Genomic DNA, 18411 nt, shown 5'->3' with positions numbered 1-18411 from the left:
GCCAGGTCATAACTGCCTGAAACTCCAGTCCTGGCCTCGGTAGGCACCCATAACAAGTGGGGTATACTTACACACACACACACACACACACACACACACACACACACACACACACACACATAAAAATAAAGATCCAAAAATCAAGGTTCGGGGGACTTGTGAAAGCAGGGTTAGGCAGGTTCAAACTAAATAACCAGCCTTGTCACATGATATGTGTAAAATATTTCTTGTTGGATGAATGACTTGAAGCTTGTGAAAAATTCTTTTCTCTCTCACACTAGGTCACTCCGAGAAGGCGTCATTCAAAAAGTGTGGATGCAGATCGTGAAGACTGACCTGCCCCTCCTCCCACTAGGAGAGCAGTATTTAATGCAGTGGTGGGACAATCAGGGCTGAGAAAATGGTAGCACCATCCACACGGTGAATGGAGAGAACGGACTCCTGAAGGCTGTCCCCTAACTCCCATGCATGTTATGGCACAGAAACCTCTTACTTACCAAAGCAAACACACAAACAAATGTGAATGGAGAACAAGGAGCCATTATGAATGGCCAGACTCTATTCTAGCCCAGTGAAATACAGAAGCCTACATCGTGAGCAAAGGGAGGATCAAAACCATGTCCAACGGCAATACTGGGAGGCAAAGGCTTGTTTCAGCTGTCTGTCATTAGAGGAAGCCAAGTCAGGACCTCAAGACATGAACTCGGAGGCAGGAACTAGAGCAGAGCGCACAGAAGAAGCTCTCTATGGCTTGCTCAGACTACCTTTTTTTTTTTTTTTTAAATAAAACTCAGGATCACCTATGTAGTTTTTTTTTTAAATCAATTGTTTGATTTAAAATCAATTGTTTGATTTTACTAATGAAGACTTGGGGGTTGGGGACCAGATGTTGGGGTGAAAGCTTGCTAATTCAGAGAGGCAGAGAAAGCACCCAGCTGACCTTCCTCCTCAGTCCACATCCCAGAAGAACCCCTCTTTCATGCTGTCTCAAAAACCTCCTTCAAATCAAATATCTGTCCTTTCTACTTCCTGTGCGTCTCTCTATCTGTCCTCCCGACTGACTCCCTCTATGGTCTATGGTTTTTTCTTAATAATCCTATGTTCACTTCCTGTCAGCTGATTGATTGTTCTGCCTCTTGGCCTATGGTTGACTTTATTTAAGTCGTTTACAATATTCAATCAGAAAGCTCTTGGATTAAACGTGTGTCCTAAGGCTGAGCCACACCACAACTAAAATCAGGTTTTTTCCCAGTAAAAAACTGGGCTCACAGTGTGATCAAATATCCTACAATACACCTACCCAGACGGGGGGTGGTGGTGGTTCCCACATCAAGAAAATGCCCTGCGGACCTGCCCTGTGGCAGCCTGCCAGTCTTAGGAAAGCATTTTCTCAGTTGAGGTTCCCCTTTTCCCAGATGCCTTTAGCTTGTGTCAAGTTGACAAAAGGCCAACCTGGGCATCCGTTCCGCTCTCTTAGGACATTAAGTCGTTTCTAATTTTCTACCACTGTAAACTACACCGAGACGAACATCTTGTTTGTGTGTATCTTTATCTCATTTTCTTGGGCAATAATCCTGCAAGAGTTGTTAAGGGTGTACATTTTCAGGAAAATGTGTTAAAATGCTAATGTCTAAAATATCACATATAAGCCAGGCATAGTGGTGCACACCTTTAATCCCAGTACAGCGCATAGAGGCAGGTGGATCTTAGTGAGTTTGAGGCCAGCCTGGTCTACAAAGTGAGTTCCAGAACAGCCAGGGCTACATAATAGAGAGACTTTGTCTCAAAAAAACAAAAATGAAACAAAATCCCATACTGAACCAGGTGTGGTGGTACCTGTCCATAATACGAGTGGTCAGAAAGCAGAGGGGTTATCCTCGGCTACATAGCAAGTTCAAGAAAATTAACCTGGGCTACAATAGATCCAGCCTTAAAAACAAAAACAAAAACAAAAAAACAAAACAAAACAAAAAAAACCAAGCAGGACCAGGGAGGCGGAGGCGGAGATAGGAAGGTCTTGGATTCAAGGCTTGTTTGGGTTGCAGATTAAGTTCAAGTCCCTGGGTAACTTAAAATGAGACCTGTCCCAGAATAAACACACACACACACACACACACACACACACACACACACACACACACACACACAAATGGAAGTCTGGGGATATAGAATGGGGGTAGGGCTAGGAATTTGATTGGCATATGTGAGATCCTGGGTTCAACCTCCAATATGTCAGAAAGAAAAGAAAAGGGTTACTAAGGTACTGGGAGAAATGCTTGCTGAGTGATGGATCCTCTCAGAGACCCTGAGGAAGTGGGTGGAGAACTTAGTAAACTGAGCGGAGGGGCAGTCACAGAACCCATTGATCTGTTGCCTCCGCTCTGCAAAGAGGAGTGGCCGTTCTTCAGACTGGAAACAGGAACTCAGTGGGTGGACACCAAGAAACAGGAAAAGCAGCCTGCTTCTGACAGCGAAAGACAGTGCTGTGCTGCCCTTTCCTTTGTGCCTGTCACTCATGAGTGACACATGTCTGTCATTGTGGTCTACCTCAGTCAAACCTGAGTGACGCATGTTTTTCACTCTGGTCCACTTTGGTCAAACCTTTGTTTTCTATAAGATGTATTTTATTTTTAGCTATGTATGTGTGGGTAGGGGCAGATGAGAGCAGCTATCTGTGCAGAACAGAGCTGTTGGCTCTCACTGGAGTTACAGGTGGTTGTGAGCAGGACATGCGGGTACTGGGAATTGAACTCAGGTCCTCTGGAAAAGCAGCATGTGCTCTTTTTTTTTTTTTTTTTTTTTTTTTTGTTTGTTTTTTTCGGAGCTGGGGACTGAACCCAGGGCCTTGCGCTTGCTAGGCAAGCGCTCTACCACTGAGTTAAATCCTCAACCCCTAGCATGTGCTCTTAAATTCAGTGCTTTCTCTCCAGCACTAGGTCAAGTATGTATTCAGTACTTTGTCCTTGGATTCACTTTTCAATTATTTTATTTCAATTTAAGTGTTGCGTTAATTTTCTTCTTTTCTTTTTTCCTTTTTTCTTTTTTAGGTTTTTGAGACAGAGTCTCATGTAATATATAGTTCTGGCTGGCCTAGCACTTGCAATGTAGACCAGGCTAGTCTTGAACTTGCAGAGATCAGCCTGCCTCTGTTTTCTAAGTTCTGGAATTAAAGGCAAGTACCACCACATTTGGCTTTTTTCCTTTCCTTTTTTTTTTAAAAAAATTTATGTGTATGCATGTGGGTTTGAATGTGTGTGTGTGTGTGTGTGTGTGTGTGTGTGTGTGTTTGCATGCGTGCGTGTATATGCGTGTATACATGCATGCCGTGTGTGTTAGTGGAGACCAGACCAAGGGATCAGAGCCCCGGAACTGGATTCATAGGAGGTTGTGAGCCGTTTGATGTGGATGCTGGGAACTAAAGCTGGGTCCTCTGCAAGAGCAGTAAGCTCTCTTAACTGCAAAGTTGCCTCTCTAGTCCCTCACTGGTTTTCTTTTTACAAGTATTTATTGTTAGTCTGAGTGTATAATTTGTGTGTGGGTGTGGGTGCCACAGCCCATGTGTAGGGTCAGAAGGTAACCGTGTGGACTTGGGCGAGCCACATTAATTTTCCGTTCATGTGTTTTTGTTTTGTTTTGATTTGCTTCTGTTCTAAGGGCTGACATCTTGATGTTCAAGTCAGGCACCAAGCACCCGTTGGATACTTCATCCTCATCACATCCATCCCGCACTGAGCTCTAATTGGTTATATATGCCTACAAATAGTTCTCTGTTGTATCTTTCTAACCATGACTTCAATACTATTAATCTATTATATATATTTCTGTCTCCCCTATTACAGAGGAAACTGATATATCCATTAAGTCATCACTGAATGTAAATCTAGGGTCAATGAAATGGCTGGCATGGATCAGGACCAGAAACTGTTCTGATAACCAGTACAGTGTTAGAAGGCTCCAGGACTTAGAACATTCATTGTTATTCGTGTGTGTGTGTGTGTATATACAATATTTGTGTGTGACTGTGGCTACAAGTGTGCCACTGTGCATGAGTGGAGGCCAGAGGACAATTTCCTGGGTGTGTTTTCATTCTCCACAGTGGATCCGGGGTTTGAACTTAGATCTACAGGCTTATGTGGCAAGTACTTTTACCACCTAAGTCCGAAAGGAGGTACATTTTAAAGCATCATTACTCCTGTTTAAAGGTTATAAAATAAAGAGTTATGGCTGAGTTCAGGAAGCATTCTTCATACAAGCGGAATTCCTTTTTTGCTCACACTTGTAACTGCTACCCCTAAACTGACTTCTACCTGACACTTAGAGATAAGAAATGAATCCCTGGGCTTCTAGCCATGGAGTCAGTAAGAGCAGCACCTGGGCCTGGGGAAGTGGTGTGCTCAGTAAAGTTGATTGCTGTCAAATCTGACAACCCAAGTTCAGTCTCTAGGACCATATGACCAAGGGATAGAACTTATTCCAAAACGTTGTCCTCTGATCTGTGCCATGGCATTTGTGCTCCACCCCCTACACATAGGCACACAAAACAAAACAGAGAAAGTCTATAGACAGTAGCATTTGTACGGAGTGGGGAGGTTCTTTGTATCTCACTAGATCAGTTGGTCAGCTTGTTATAGGCTGATGCCAGAAAAGCGATCTGGTAGTGAACTAACGGCTCCTTTGGGCTCATCTAACAGAGGCAACATTATATTCACTGTGGATTTCAGAGTATTTCTAGGGTTTCCACCCTTTCCAGGGTTGATGCAGGTCCGGGTTAGGGAAGAGTGTTAGTGGCTGTTTTTCTCTAGTTGTTGTGTGAGCTCTCTTCCCCGGGGTAGAGCACTCACCATCAAGCAGTGACACAGGGCATGAAAATGTTGTTGGTTTGTTTCCAGCTCATCCCAGTCCAGCTGCCAACAGCTTGTGGGTCTGAGGATGAAGGGCAGTCCATAGGTCAGGGACTCACAGATCCCACTAGATTTCAGAGCCCTGGAAAAGAAAGACTTCCTTAGTGGTATTGTGGATCGGCTGTGTAAACTACACAGTGTGTGATCAGATTTGCACACTGAAAGTTTTCAGAGCTCAGCAGCCTTCACTTGGGGCCTTAGACTAAGAACTAGAAAGCAGCAAAGTTGGGTTTTGCCATCGCTGTTCTGCTTGAGAGCTGGGTCCCCTGAAGCAATAATTCTAGTACCTAGAGTAGAGGAAGGGCTGGAGTCGGGATCTTGATACCCCTTTCCCCTTGAAGGGTCCATTCCTGTACTAATCCTAGCAGGCTTTTGACAAACATCTATTGAATGGTTGGCCACTTTTGTATCAACCTGGCCTTTCTCTGCACTCAGAGGCCATGTTTCCAATTCTTGCCTTATGTAGCAAGTCTGTGTCTGCTCCTCTGGTTTCCACTTGCTGAGGAGCCCAACCTTACTTTTCTCATGGCAAGCTTGTAAGTGCTATTGGCCACTGCTGCAGAGATGTAATCTGAATCTCTGCAAGCCCAGGCCACAGAAACAGTAAGAACAGCTTAGCCTGGCGAGGCTTCCTCAAAGCATACTTGATCACTTGCAGCTTGTATGGAGAGTCTGACGACAGGGAGGCCATCTGGTAGATCGTGCTGATGTCTCCTTTGGGGTCATCTATTCTCGACATGCTATCGGCTGTACCAGGAAGCAGGGACGGGCTGAGAAATCGCTCTTGGAGATCACATTTCAGACATACTACAGTAAAAGGGGAGTTAGAGAAGAGACCAGGTTACAAGTTACCTCAGGCTATGCCACTAAGAAACAACAATTGCTTCTACTTTATATTCACTGAGCAGGCAAGGGTCAGGAGGAAGTAGGGGGGATGGGAAGAAGAAAGCGAGCTTGGTTTGAGGAGGTAAAGGCAAATCTGCAACCTGTGGTCTAACTATTGCTCTGAAGAGTTTACTTATTCTCTGAGCCTGACATGATTGTTCCTTGCTTTACTGCTGGACTGACTGGGCTGTTGTCTCATAGAGAGATGTCTGGTTTGCCCATTCAAGAGGAACACTCAGCAAATGGTAAAATATGCAGAGGCCCTTGGGTTTCACATTAGGAAATCTTGCCTCTGCTGCTTCCCTGTGGCTTTGGCAAGCGTGCTGGTCAGATGAAGGGAGAGCAGGAAAGCGGAAGTCAGAGAGTCAGCTGACTGCTACTGTTTTCCTCTGGGCTCTTCTAGGGGCCGTCAGGAGCCGTGGGAGGCACAAGTTCCTGAAATAGCTTATTTTTAATGCCCTGGAAGGAACCTGAGTATTGGACTGAGTATAATGCCTCAGAGCACAGTGGTGTTATGACGTCAGGAGTGCATAAATTGGTACTGAGCTAGACTACTCTTAGTGTATGTCACGCTGCCCTATTAAGCCTTTTTTTTTTTTTAATTTAACTTCTTTTTGACAGGATTTCTTGCAGCCCAGACCAGATTGGCCTTTACTTTGCTAGTAGTTGGAAATGACCTTGAACTCCTGCTTCTCCTGCCTCTACCCCAGGACTCCTTGATGCTACAAGGTATATATATATATATATATATATATATATATATATATATATATCTGGTTTGAATATCGATGGCAAACGTGCAAGCCTGTGAACACTGGATCCTTGTGAGAAAGGGATGGTGATTTGTGCAATGACCAGACGGCCACGTGGAGCTTGCTTCTGAGTTCTTGCAATTTTCCTCAATTTGATGCCTACCTGGAGAGATTTTTAAGAATTTTATTCTTATTTTACGTGTGTTTTTCTGTCTTCATGCGTGTGTCATACATGGGGCCAGTGCCTGAAGAAGATGTCAGATCCCCTGGAACTGGGTTTATAAGAGATCGTGAGTTCTGGGTGGGTGCTGGGACCTGATTCTAGGTCTTCCACAAGAACAAGAAGTACTCTTAGCCACTGAGCCATCCCTCAAGCCCCAGTGAGAAGACATTTGTTGATTCTTCTCACCACAGGCAGCATTGGTATTATCAAGGTAAAAGAATCTTTTAAGATAGAGTACCAATGCTGCCTACCATATTGAGTGCGAATATTGAGAACAATGCTTGCTTGTCTGTATCGTTACATGGTCTAGCCGTTGTCTTATCACTGCAGCTTCAAAGACTTTGCCTCATCACTATTGGCCCTGGGTGCCTGGGATGATCACTCTTGAGAACTTTTCGCCATCACCAGACAGCTTCACCCAATTCTCACCCAAACCCCTAGGCCTCACATTATCTGTGTTTTGCTCCCTCTGTAGAGTTATCCAGAGTTCTAACCCCAGACAAGGATATTCTGAGCCTACAGAGTCTATCTTTTCAGGGTTCTGTACTTGGATTGTCCTTGGCTCTGGAAGAAGGAGGAAGACTCTGTGGAGTAAGAAAAAGGTGGATGTTTTCCTGGTCAGTTTCAGTGTTATGCAGCCAGGCTTTGAAGAAGACCTCCATGCTGACCACATCGTTGTCCAGAGTCTCAAGGACAATGTCAGCTTCCAGGATGGAACTCTCTGTAGAAGAAAGGAAAATAGTGGTTAAAGTGGGTTTTTTAACATCGTAATATTTATTTATTTATTTATTTATTTATTTATTTATTTATTTATTTAAAGTCCCCCTGCCCCAGAAGGGGCTGGGAAGATGACTGAACCATTAAGAGTATGTCCTGCCTGCTCTTGCAGAGAACCTGAGTTCAGTTCTTAGCACCTATATTATTTGGCACACAACTTCCTGTAACTCCAGCTCCTGGGATCTGTTGCTGTCTCGTCTAAACCCCGATGGTACCTGTACTCACACATGCAAACAGATGTAATTAAAAGTAAAAAAAAATAAATCTTTATAATTATTTAAACATAGATTCATTTTAGTTGAAAATTGTTTATGTGTTGGGGTTGGAGAGATGACTCAGCTGTTGAGAGCACTTGTTCTTGCAGAGGATCTGGGTTTGAAAGCAGCACCCACATGGTGGCACACTGCCATCTGTAACTCAAGTCCCAAGGGATCAACACCTCTTTGGACCTCAGTAGGCACCAGGCATGTGTGTGGTCCAAATATATGCTCGCAGGCAAAAGACTTGTACACATAAAATAGTACAGTGACTATAAAAGTGTTAAAAAAAAGTTATTTATGTGTTTGGGGATTTTGTCTGCATGTATGTTTACGTACCACAAATGGGCCTGGCACCCACAGAGGACAGAAGAGGGTGTTAGGTGCCTTGGAAGTGGAGTTATAGATGGCGGCTGTGAGCTACTTGTGAGCTACATTAATTATGTGCATGTGTCTCTATGCAGGTATGCAGGGGTGCATGTGACCCCCTGAGCTAGAGTTATAGATGGTTGTGAGATGCTTGACTTAAGTGCTGAGAAAGTGAGCTTGGGACCTCTTGGAAGCAGCAAGTGCTGAGCCATTTTTTTTTTTTTTTTTGGTTCTTTTTTTCGGAGCTAGGGACCGAACCCAGGGCCTTGCGCTTCCTAGGTAATCGCTCTACCACTGAGCTAAATCCCTGGCCCCGCCATTTATTATTATTATTGCTATTATTATTATTATTATTATTATTATTATTATTAAGACAGGTCTAACTGTGGACCTTTGGCTGTCCTGGATCTCAGGCTGGCTTTGAACTCTCAGAGTGACCTGCCTCTACCTCTCAAGAGCTGGGATTAAAGGCATGCACTACCACACTCAGATAAGTGTTCATTTATTTCTTTGTTTATTTATTTATTTATTTGGTTTTTCTGAGACAGGGTTTCTTTATGTAGCCTTGGCTGTCCTGAAACTTGCTCTGTAGACCAGGGTGGCCTCGAACTCAGAGATAAATAAATAAGATAATAAAAAATAATAAAGAGTCTTACCTGCCTCTTCCTCCCTGTGCTGGGATCAAAGGCATGTGCCACCACTGCTTGGCTGGCAAGAGTTTAATTTTTTTTTTCTTTTTTTTCGGAGCTGGGACCAAACCCAGGGCCTTGCACTTGTTAGGCAAGTGCTCTACCACTGAGCTAAATCCCCAACCCCAGAGTTTAATTTTTAATTAAACATTTTTTTTGAGATAGAGTTACGCTATGTAGCTTCGCTGGCCTGGCTTTCACTGTGTAGACCAGACCTTGAATGTGTCATGGGGCTCCTACCTTTCTTTCCAATTCCTGGGATTATAAATTTTGAAAAGTGTGAACTTTAAGCATGCCTATCTTCTGACACATCAACTGTATGTGGTAATATCTGTCCTAGACATATTCTTGGAGCGTACACAAGAGATTTATACAAAGACCTTCAGCACAGCATTGTCATTCCAACAATGAAACTCCAAACAGGAAGCAAGTCTAGTTAGTGGCCATCAACAGAGGAATGTTTAAATAAATTACGGCACACTCAGACTGATTTGTACTATGTAATCATTAGCAATTTGAAGCTAAAATTAACAACACTGAAATTTAGAAAGGAGTAATATGATCGATCTCATTTGTATGAACATAAAACTATCTGCAAAGTGCATCCATGAGTGTGCACATGCAAAGTGCACCCATGAGTGTGCACATGCACCTATTATAAAGATCCAAAAGGCTGCCATCCAGCTATTAGCTGCTGGGGAGCAGAAATGGGCAGGGTTCTGAGACACATTCCCTTTTAATTCACATTCCTATATTATTTACATTTATCTTTTTTAAAAAAAATTTTTTTAAATGTATATGAGTACACTGTAGCTGTCTTCAGACACACCAGAAGAGGGCATCAGATCCCATTACAGATGGTTGTGAGCCACCATGTGGTTGCTGGGAATTGAACTCAGGACCTCTGGAAGAGCAGTCAGTGTTCTTAACTACTGAGCCATCTCTCCAGCCCCTATTTATATTTATCTTAATTGAGTATTTCTGTTTTGAAATATTCTAGGGCACTGGAGAGATAACTCAAAAGTTAAGATTGCTTGTGGTTCTTGCAAAGGACCAGAGTTCAGTTCCTAAGCACTCTCTCTCTCTCTCTCTCTCTCACACACACACACACACACACACACACACACACACCAAATAAATAAAATAAATCTTTAGAAAACAGCAAAAATATTCTAGAATATAAAAGCTATGAAAAATTACACAGCCATGCTGGTTAGTTATTAACAAGGGACACATCAGTTCTATGTTACCATTTATAGTGAAAATGTGTTTAATTATTACCTCTGTTAAAATGAATCTGAACATTTAAAAGAAAACAGATGAACTATTGTATTGGCCCTACCTTACCGAACAGATTACGAAGTTACTCATTGGTACACTGTCTCACAAGTGTGCTTGGCATCAAAGAGGAGGGGCTAGGCTGGTGTGTGACTAGAGGCTCTGAGTAGGTGAGTTAACAGGCTTTCCTGGGGCACTTCTGGATTCAGCCAGTTCTACCTTGGATGCTGGGGTCTGCTTCTACATAAATGTCAGGGAAAGCCAGAGAGAAAGTAGTGGAGGAGGCATGGACAGAGGACGGGAGGGAAGAGCTGAGGAGAAACCCTGAGGGTCCATCGGAATACAAAGGGCCTAAGAAAAGCCAGTGGTTCAAATGAATTAACGTCTGTGTGTGACTCAGAATGCCAGGCGGTTTATTTCTAGAACGACATTCCTGAGGACAAGTTGTTAAAGGTGGCAGACTTCTCCACCTCAAGAACAAAGAAGGTTCAGTCCATGGTGCTGGCTCCAACACAGGAGGTGCAGGGAGTGAGATGACTTCACATCTCATTCAAGGACTTACCCTGCAGCCAACGGGGAGAGCAAATACACCCCCCCTTTCTGGCCAGCATGATCAACTCTGCTAAATAGTTATGTAGACTCATTCATTACTAGCTGTTTCGTTCATTTCATCAGGGACACACAACTCTCTGTCCCTGTGGAAATTTAAAAGCAGCATTCTTGAACATTCCTTCTCAAATTCCCAACTGCTCCATTGTGTTTTATGGTATATAATAATAAGCACAAGATACTGCCAAAGAAGCATCGTAAAAAACTAATGTGGATCATCTGGAGATGACTGGGCAAACACCTGAGAGCTTATTCTTCTTCTTTCTAAGCCTTTGAACTCTGACCCGAGTTTGGGAATGGGTGAGCAGCTTGTTCTTAGTGAGGCAGAAGAACTATAAAAGCATGAGGGCAAGGATAGAGCTAGAGAGATGGAATTGAGGGGCTGGAGAGGTGGCTCAGTGGTTAGGAGCACTCGCTGCTTTTTTTCAGGAGACCTGGGTTCAATTCCCCACACCTGTACTTTGGCTATTAACTGCTTGTAACTCCTGTTCCGGGGAATTCAGCTGGCCGCCCTCTGGCTTCCCCAGGCACACATGTGGTGCATGTACATACGAAATATTCATAGACATAAAGTAAAAATAATAAATAAATAAATAAACAAATAAAAATGAGAGTCTCGAAGCCGTAAACATAAAGGGTAGAAGATTGGAAACTCCCATGATGAGCAACAGGAGGGGACAAGACATCATCATTCATATTAAGAACCTAGAAACATCATCATCATCATCATCATCATCATCATCATCATCATCATCATCATCATCATCATCATCAGCAGCAGCAGCAGCAGCAGCAGCAACAAGAACAAAAAGGGTTTTCTAAAGTAATTAAAACTACAAACCTAACTTGGAATGGTGAGACCAAGGAAAAGCAGTTTTGTTAAGAAGGGACTAGTGCGGGCTGGGGATTTAGCTCAGTGGTAGAGCGCTTACCTAGGAAGCACAAGGCCCTGGGTTCGGTCCCCAGCTCCGAAAAAAAAGAACAAAAAAAAAAAAAAAAAAAGAAGGGACTAGTGCTGGAGAGATGGCTCAGCGATGAAGAGCACTGACTGCTCTTCCAGAGGTCCTGAGTTCAATTCCCAGCAACCGCATGGTGGCTCACAACCATACAATACAACTAGAGTGAACTACTCATATACATAAAATAAATAAATAAATTATGCTTTAAAAAAAAGAAGGGACTGAAGCTGGTGTGGTGGTCCATGCTTTACCCAGCATACAGGAGGCAGAGGTAGGTGGATCTCTGTGAGTTCAAAGCCAGCCTGTTTCACATAGAGACTTCGAGGTGCATCAGAGAAACACAGTGAAACCGTATCTTTTAAAAGGGGGTAAAAGAAAAAAAATGAAGGGAAAAAGTTTAGCAGCAAATATGCTAAAACTAGAACAAAAGGTAAGCATGACGTCACACACAAGGCTGACGTGCAAGTCGCAAGGTTTTGCAGTAGCTTTACTGATGGTTTTGTCATGGCTTAGAGAATGGGTGGCAAGAAAACTCACCAGAAATTGAGGGCAAAGAGAGGAGGCAACAGGATGCAGGGACCGTCTCTAAGGATGGCTCCTGGATGTGTCCCAGAGGCAGAGATGTGGATGTCACCTCTGTTCCTGTTGATTATGGCAGTGACAATTCCTTTTCTAAAATATTCGGCTTTTCCATTAGCTCTGAGGTTGGCAAGCTACATGTTTGAGAGGGTGCAGGTGAAACGGCTCTGAGGAGTGGGCTCTTGGACCTGGCACGTGTTCTACGATGGAGATGAGTCAGGCAGGCAGCACTGTTTGTTGTTAGTGTTTCTAGCCTTTTAGAAGTTTTAATTCATTTATTTTTATGTGTATAGGTGTTTTGCTTGTATGCATGTCTGGGGACCCTGTGGGGACCACAGAGACCAGAAAATGGCATCAGGTTCCCTGGAACTGAAGTTACAGTGGTTGTGAGCCACCTTGTGAGTGTTGGGAATTGTCAAGACTCACACCTGGGTCCTGAGCCTGCTCTCCCTCCAACCCCCATCTAATCTCTTAACTCACACGCTCTGGGAAGAGTGACAGCAGAATTTTCTCATTTGAAGACATTCTCATGTCGTTTCCATAGAGGTGCTGGGCTTCAGGTTTGAATCTTTATTTTGCTGTCTCAGAAGGAATGGCTTCCTTTCAGGGACAAGCACTGGCTGCTCTTCCGAAGGACTCAGGCTGGATTCCACTGTCACCTCCTCTTCTTGGAACCTTGGAGCCATCACACTTCGGAGCCTCCACCTTCTGTGATGGCCCAGGCTGTTCCTTCCATTGTCACCCACTGACACCCTATTTTTCAAGATCAAGTTCAAATGCTGCCGGTACATGTCCTGACCCACCCTGCATTTGTAGGTGACGGGGGAGGGGCAGGCATCTCATTTTTGTTTTTTGTTTTTTGTTTTTTGGTTTTTTTTTGGTTCTTTTTTTCGGAGCTGGGGACCGAACCCAGGGCCTTGCGCTTCCTAGGCAAGCGCTCTACCACTGAGCTAAATCCCCAACCCCAGGCATCTCATTTTATACTTTGTGTTGTCACTGTTGTTAGCTGGGAGCACGGTTGATCTTCCCCATTTAGATGTAGGCTTCTTTTCACGTACATCCTGCCCATCCCCCAGTTTGGGGCCTTGGCAAAGGCCTATTACTCCCATCGCTTTTCCTGTGGCTCTTCTGCTTCAGCTAAGTTAGTCTCCTTGTCACATGACTTCCTTCCTTCCTTAGGGCTTTTATTACTCTGTTAATCCGTGGCCTGCGCCTCCTCCAGCATTTGACTCAGAACGCTGTCCAGGACCTATGCTTAAAGGATCTTTCCCTGTCCGTCTTTAATTAGTAACTGTTGGGTGCCTGGGAGCTTCATTTATGCAGTATTAATCATACTTGTTAATTTATTTCTTCTGAAGGCTCTCTTTCCCCGAGTTTATGAAAGGCAGTTTAGTGGAAAGATCAGGACTTGCATGGTGGCTTGGATAGTGTTAGTTGTATGCTCTGGGGAGGGGTGGGGACACTGTAACCTATTTCCTAGTTATCATGAAGCACTCTGGTCTAAGTTGTTTAAGAACAGCATGCAGTAGGTCAACTACTGCCCTCCTCTCCTTCCTTCTCTTCCATTTCTTTATCTCGCTGAAGGGAGATGAAACAGGGTCTCCTGTGGGCCAACCTGGCCTCAGACTCATTTTGTAGACAAGGATGACTTTGAACTTCTGGTCTTCCTGCCTCCATTTCCCAAGTATGGGGATGATAAGGGTTGGCCTACCAGACAGTTTATGTGGTGCTGAGGGTCAAACCCGGAGCTTCACGCATGTAAATCAAGCAAGCACGCTAGTAACTGTGCCACACGCCCTATTCTTTTACTCTTCTCCCATCTACAGAGTGATTCAATCTCATAGGCAAAAGAAGAACTTTCCTTTTTCTTCAAACTGTTTTTTTGCTAGGTCATCCTCCTTGGCTTCTGCTTTACTGGGTTAGGAACAGCAGCACCTACTGCAGTCTTCCTCAGAAACAGAGCTAAAGGGGCTAAACCAGAGAGTCGGGAAGGAGATACTGTTCTCAGATACTGAAGAAGAGTTCCTCCCAGAAAGCAAGGCACGATTATCTGATGAAACAGGGTGCCAGAGTGAAACTACACAGCCAAACATTAGAGAGCCTTGCCTGAGTCATTGTAGCCACAGGAAGCGACATTCACAACCTACACGTGGACTTACTCTGCTCTCTAGTGGCCACAAGCAGTGACAGCCTTCACCGAACTCTGGATATTGAAAGTCAGGTAATGCCTACAGCAGTAGGTAAACCCTGAAGCAAGGTCACACAGCTGAAGTGTATGTTTTAGAAATACTTTGTGTGTGTGCACATGTGCGTGTGAGTGTGTGTGTGTGTACCTCAAAGTATGTCTATGTTCCATGTGCATGCATATGTCTGCCGAAGCCTATACACATGGGTGCTGGAGGAGGTGTATCACTGGGAATGGGCTTGAAGAACTTAAGGCCTGGCCCGGCAGCCAGTTTGCTCCTTTTGCTTTATGTTTGTGGCTGAAGATGTGGTTGAGGTTCTCAGCTTCCAGCTCCTGCCGCCTGCTGCCTGCTGCCTGCCTGCCTGCTGCCTTCTTGCCTGCTGCCTGCCTGCCTGCTGCCTGCTGCCTGCTGCCTGCCTGCCTGCTGTTCCCCAGCATTATGAACTCTGCCCCCTCTGCAACCAGAGGCCCAAACAAGCTTTCATACATTGAGTTGGTCATGGTATTTTATCCAGCAACGGAAAGTAACGAGTACTGTAAGCTGGAGATGAGAGTGATCCCAGGCTGAGAGACCATCGAGTATGAAATAAGGATGCTGGACACTTGGAAGCATTGCAGACTTTGAAGTAATCTTGGGAATTAAGATCAAAAAGTTGCCTCTTGGAAGTCTACAAAGATGTGAACATTTTAGACACTCAGAAGCCGGGCCATTTCTTTTACTTTTTTGTTTTTAGTGAAACATGTGGCCTAAATTGGAAGAAATATATCTTAACTAAAGTTCTTTTTTTTTTTTTTTTTTTTTTGGTTCTTTTTTTCGGAGCTGGGGACCGAACCCAGGGCCTTGCGCTTCCTAGGTAAGCGCTCTACCACAGAGCTAAGTCCCCAGCCCCTTAACTAAAGTTCTTAATGGCCCTATTTTCACCTTTTAAAAAAATTTATATATTTATTATATATAAGTATGCGGTAGCTGTCCCCAGACACATCAGAAGAGGGCATTAGATTCCATTCCAGATGGTTGTGAGCCACCATGTGGTTGCTGGGAATTGAACTCAGGACCTCTGGAAGAGCAGTCAGTGCTCTTAACCACTGGGCCATCTCTCCAGCCCCCTATTTTCATCTTATTTTTAAAAAAATGAAGCCCCTAGGTGAAAGCGGTTGCTTAGTAGTGACTGGGGGTATGCCAAAGTCTAAAGTATTATCTGGCGCTGGAGAGATAGCTCAGTTGGTAAGGGTTTTGCCTCACAAGCAGGAAGACCCGAGTTCAAACCCAGAATCCATGTGAAAATACTGGGAGGCATGGTGGTGCAGAGGCAGGAGGGCTCACCGGACAGCCAGTCTAGTCTAATTGAGACAAAGGAGGTGGATGATAGCGCTGTGTTCTGGCTTCTACACATAACCTCTCATGTCAGTAAAGAAGAAAAACAGATAGAGTATTATTTGGCTTGCTAAACACTAGTTGTAGGAGATATTTAAAAATTCTTCATGGTAGCACATGCCTGTAATGGCAGCACTAGGGAGACTGATGCAGAATTGCTGTGAATTTGGCTATGAGATGGACACTGAGTACTGGGGGCAGTCAGAGCCCCATAAAGAAACCATGTTTTAAAAACAAAAGTCTTTGGGGTTGGGGATTTAGCTCAGTGGTAGAGTGCTTGCCTAGAAAGCGCAAGGTCCTGGGTTCGGTCCTCAGCTCCGAAAAAAGAAAGAAAGAAAGAAAGAAAGAAAGAAAGAAGGAAAAAAACCAAACCAAAAGTCTTTGTTCTTCCTGCAAATATTAATTTACTTAAAGGTATTTAATATAAGCTGACATACAACTTTCAGAGTTAGAAATAAAACGTTGAAACTGGCTGGGAAATAGTGTTTTCACAGGCACAGCGGTAAGAAGAGAGGGAAGGTTACAGTGGACAAAAAGGAGTCTGATGGCACAGCCCCAACAGCCACAGCACTGTGTTTGCCTCCTTCAAACATTTAAAATTTTACTTATTAGTTATCGTCATTGTTATGTACACTCTGCTGCACATGTGTGGCAAATGCACAAGGCACAAATGTGCGGAGGTCAGAGGGCGACTTTTGGGAATCGGTTCTCTAACTTCACTGGAGAACCAGGGATTGAACTTGGATCGCCAGACTTGCAGAGTGAACTGGGTCGAGTAAGGTAAAGTCGAAAAGGTCTCAGAAACCAGAGAAAATCCCAAAGCACACGCACATGTGCGCGCACACACCTGGTGCATGACCGTGACTGTACTGCCCGGGTCTGCTTTTTTGTATCTCTGGAGAGTATTTTCAGGATACTGGGTTCACAAAAGAGGAAGTGGTGACTCAAAAGCAAACATAAAAATTCCAAAGGTGGGGTTGGGGATTTAGCTCAGTGGTAGAGCGCTTGCCTAGGAAACACAAGGCCCTGGGTTCGATCCCCAGCTCTGAACAAAAGAACCAAAAAAAAAAAAAAATTCCAAAGGTACAAAGGTGTTTACAAATTCCCCTCTAAGACTTGCAGCTTTGTGTTTAGATGTCAGTTCCCCTGTTATAAGTCCCAGGACTTTCCCCAGCTTTTCAGTTGTCTTTTGACATCATAGGGCTTTTTATCTTGCCAACTACATTAATCAAAAATTACATTCGTGTGTGTGTGTGTGTGTGTGTGTAAGTGTGTGATTGTGTGTGTAAGTGTGTGATTGTGTGTGTGAGTGTGTATGTGTGTGTGTGTGAGTGTGTGTGATGGTGTGTGTGTGTAAGTGTGTGATGGTGTGTGTGTGTGTAATGGTGTGAATGTGATAGTCAGATGGCATCTTGCAAGAGTCGGTTCTCTTCTTCCCCCGAGTGAGTCCTGGAGAGTGAACTAGGGTATGGAGCCTCAGGTCTTTGCACTTGGCAGAAAGCACCTTAACTTGCCTTAGATTTTAATTAAAAATTTTCCTTTATTTTTGTGTGTGTGAGTGGATGTGTGTGTGTGTGTGTGTGTGTGTGTGTGTGTGTGTGTGTGAAGGTGTGTGACCACAGGCTTGCATGTGTGGAGGCCAGAGGTCAACATCAGTCTTCCTCTAGTGCTCTCTGCCTTATTTTTGAGATAGAGTTTCTCTCTGAACATGTAGCTCACTGTCTTGGCCAGACGGCTTGGCCAGGGAGCTACTGAAATCCTCCTGCCTCCACCTCACCAGCTCAAAGGTAGCGTCTGGCCTTCTAACATGAGTGCTGGAGATCAAAATCAGGGCAAGCATGTTATCAACTGAGCATCTCGCCAGGCTAAGCCTTCATAGAAGAGTCTGTCTTTCACTGGCTTTGTTAGGGGAAGAAGACAGGCGAACCAGGCTTTCCAGAAAGTGAGGAAGAAGTCCAGTAAAACAGAGATCCAGAGAGCACTGAATGATGTGCTGGAGCTCAGTATGAGGCCCTAGCTGGCCCTTGCCTCACATGAGGGGCAAACGGAAAACAGCTTGGAGTTTAGACTTAAAGAATGGAACTGCCGCAGCAGCTCTCTGCTCCCAAACCCCGTGGGAGAGAGACCTCACCGCCTGATCAGGTGGGCACTCCTGAGGCTGCAGAGCGGAGGAGACCACCAACACTGCCCACCCCTGCCCACATCCCTGGCCCAAGAGGCAACTGTATAAGGCCTCTGGGTTCCCATAGGGGAGGGCCCGGGAGCGGCAGGACCCCTGCGCCTGAGACACCGCCGGAACCTGAAGGAAACAGACCGGATAAACAGTTCTCTGCACCCAAATCCCGTGGGAGGGAGAGCTAAACCTTCAGAGAGGCAGACACGCCTGGGAAACCAGAAGAGACTGCACTCTGTGCACATCCAGACGCCAGAGGAAAACACCAAACGTCATCTGGAACCCTGGTGCACGGAGGCTCCCAGAAAGAGCGGCGCAGATCTTCCCGGTTGCTGCCGCCGCGGAGAGGACTTAGGCAGTACCCCACAAGCAAACTTGAGCCTTGGAACCACAGGTAGGA

At 44.6% G+C, this 18411-nt stretch overlaps 1 protein-coding gene across 1 annotated transcript in view; it reads right to left on the bottom strand.

Moving 5' to 3' along the window:
* Positions 1 to 18411, bottom strand: part of M1ap (meiosis 1 associated protein) — a 90784-nt gene that overhangs the window by 20666 nt on the left and 51707 nt on the right. The window contains exons 5-7 of the mRNA NM_001447412.1: positions 7309 to 7482; positions 5546 to 5708; positions 4842 to 4983 (exon numbers count right to left, since the gene is read on the bottom strand). Of these exons, the coding sequence (NP_001434341.1) occupies positions 4842 to 4983; positions 5546 to 5708; positions 7309 to 7482 (479 nt within the window). The remainder of the gene's footprint in view (positions 1 to 4841; positions 4984 to 5545; positions 5709 to 7308; positions 7483 to 18411) is intronic.

Source organism: Rattus norvegicus, chromosome 4 (assembly GCF_021556685.1).
Source record: "Rattus norvegicus strain SHRSP/BbbUtx chromosome 4, alternate assembly SHRSP_T2T, whole genome shotgun sequence".
NCBI lineage: Eukaryota > Metazoa > Chordata > Mammalia > Rodentia > Muridae > Rattus > Rattus norvegicus.
Note: the sequence above shows the minus strand (reverse complement) of the source record. Positions and strands in the feature narration are given on the sequence as shown.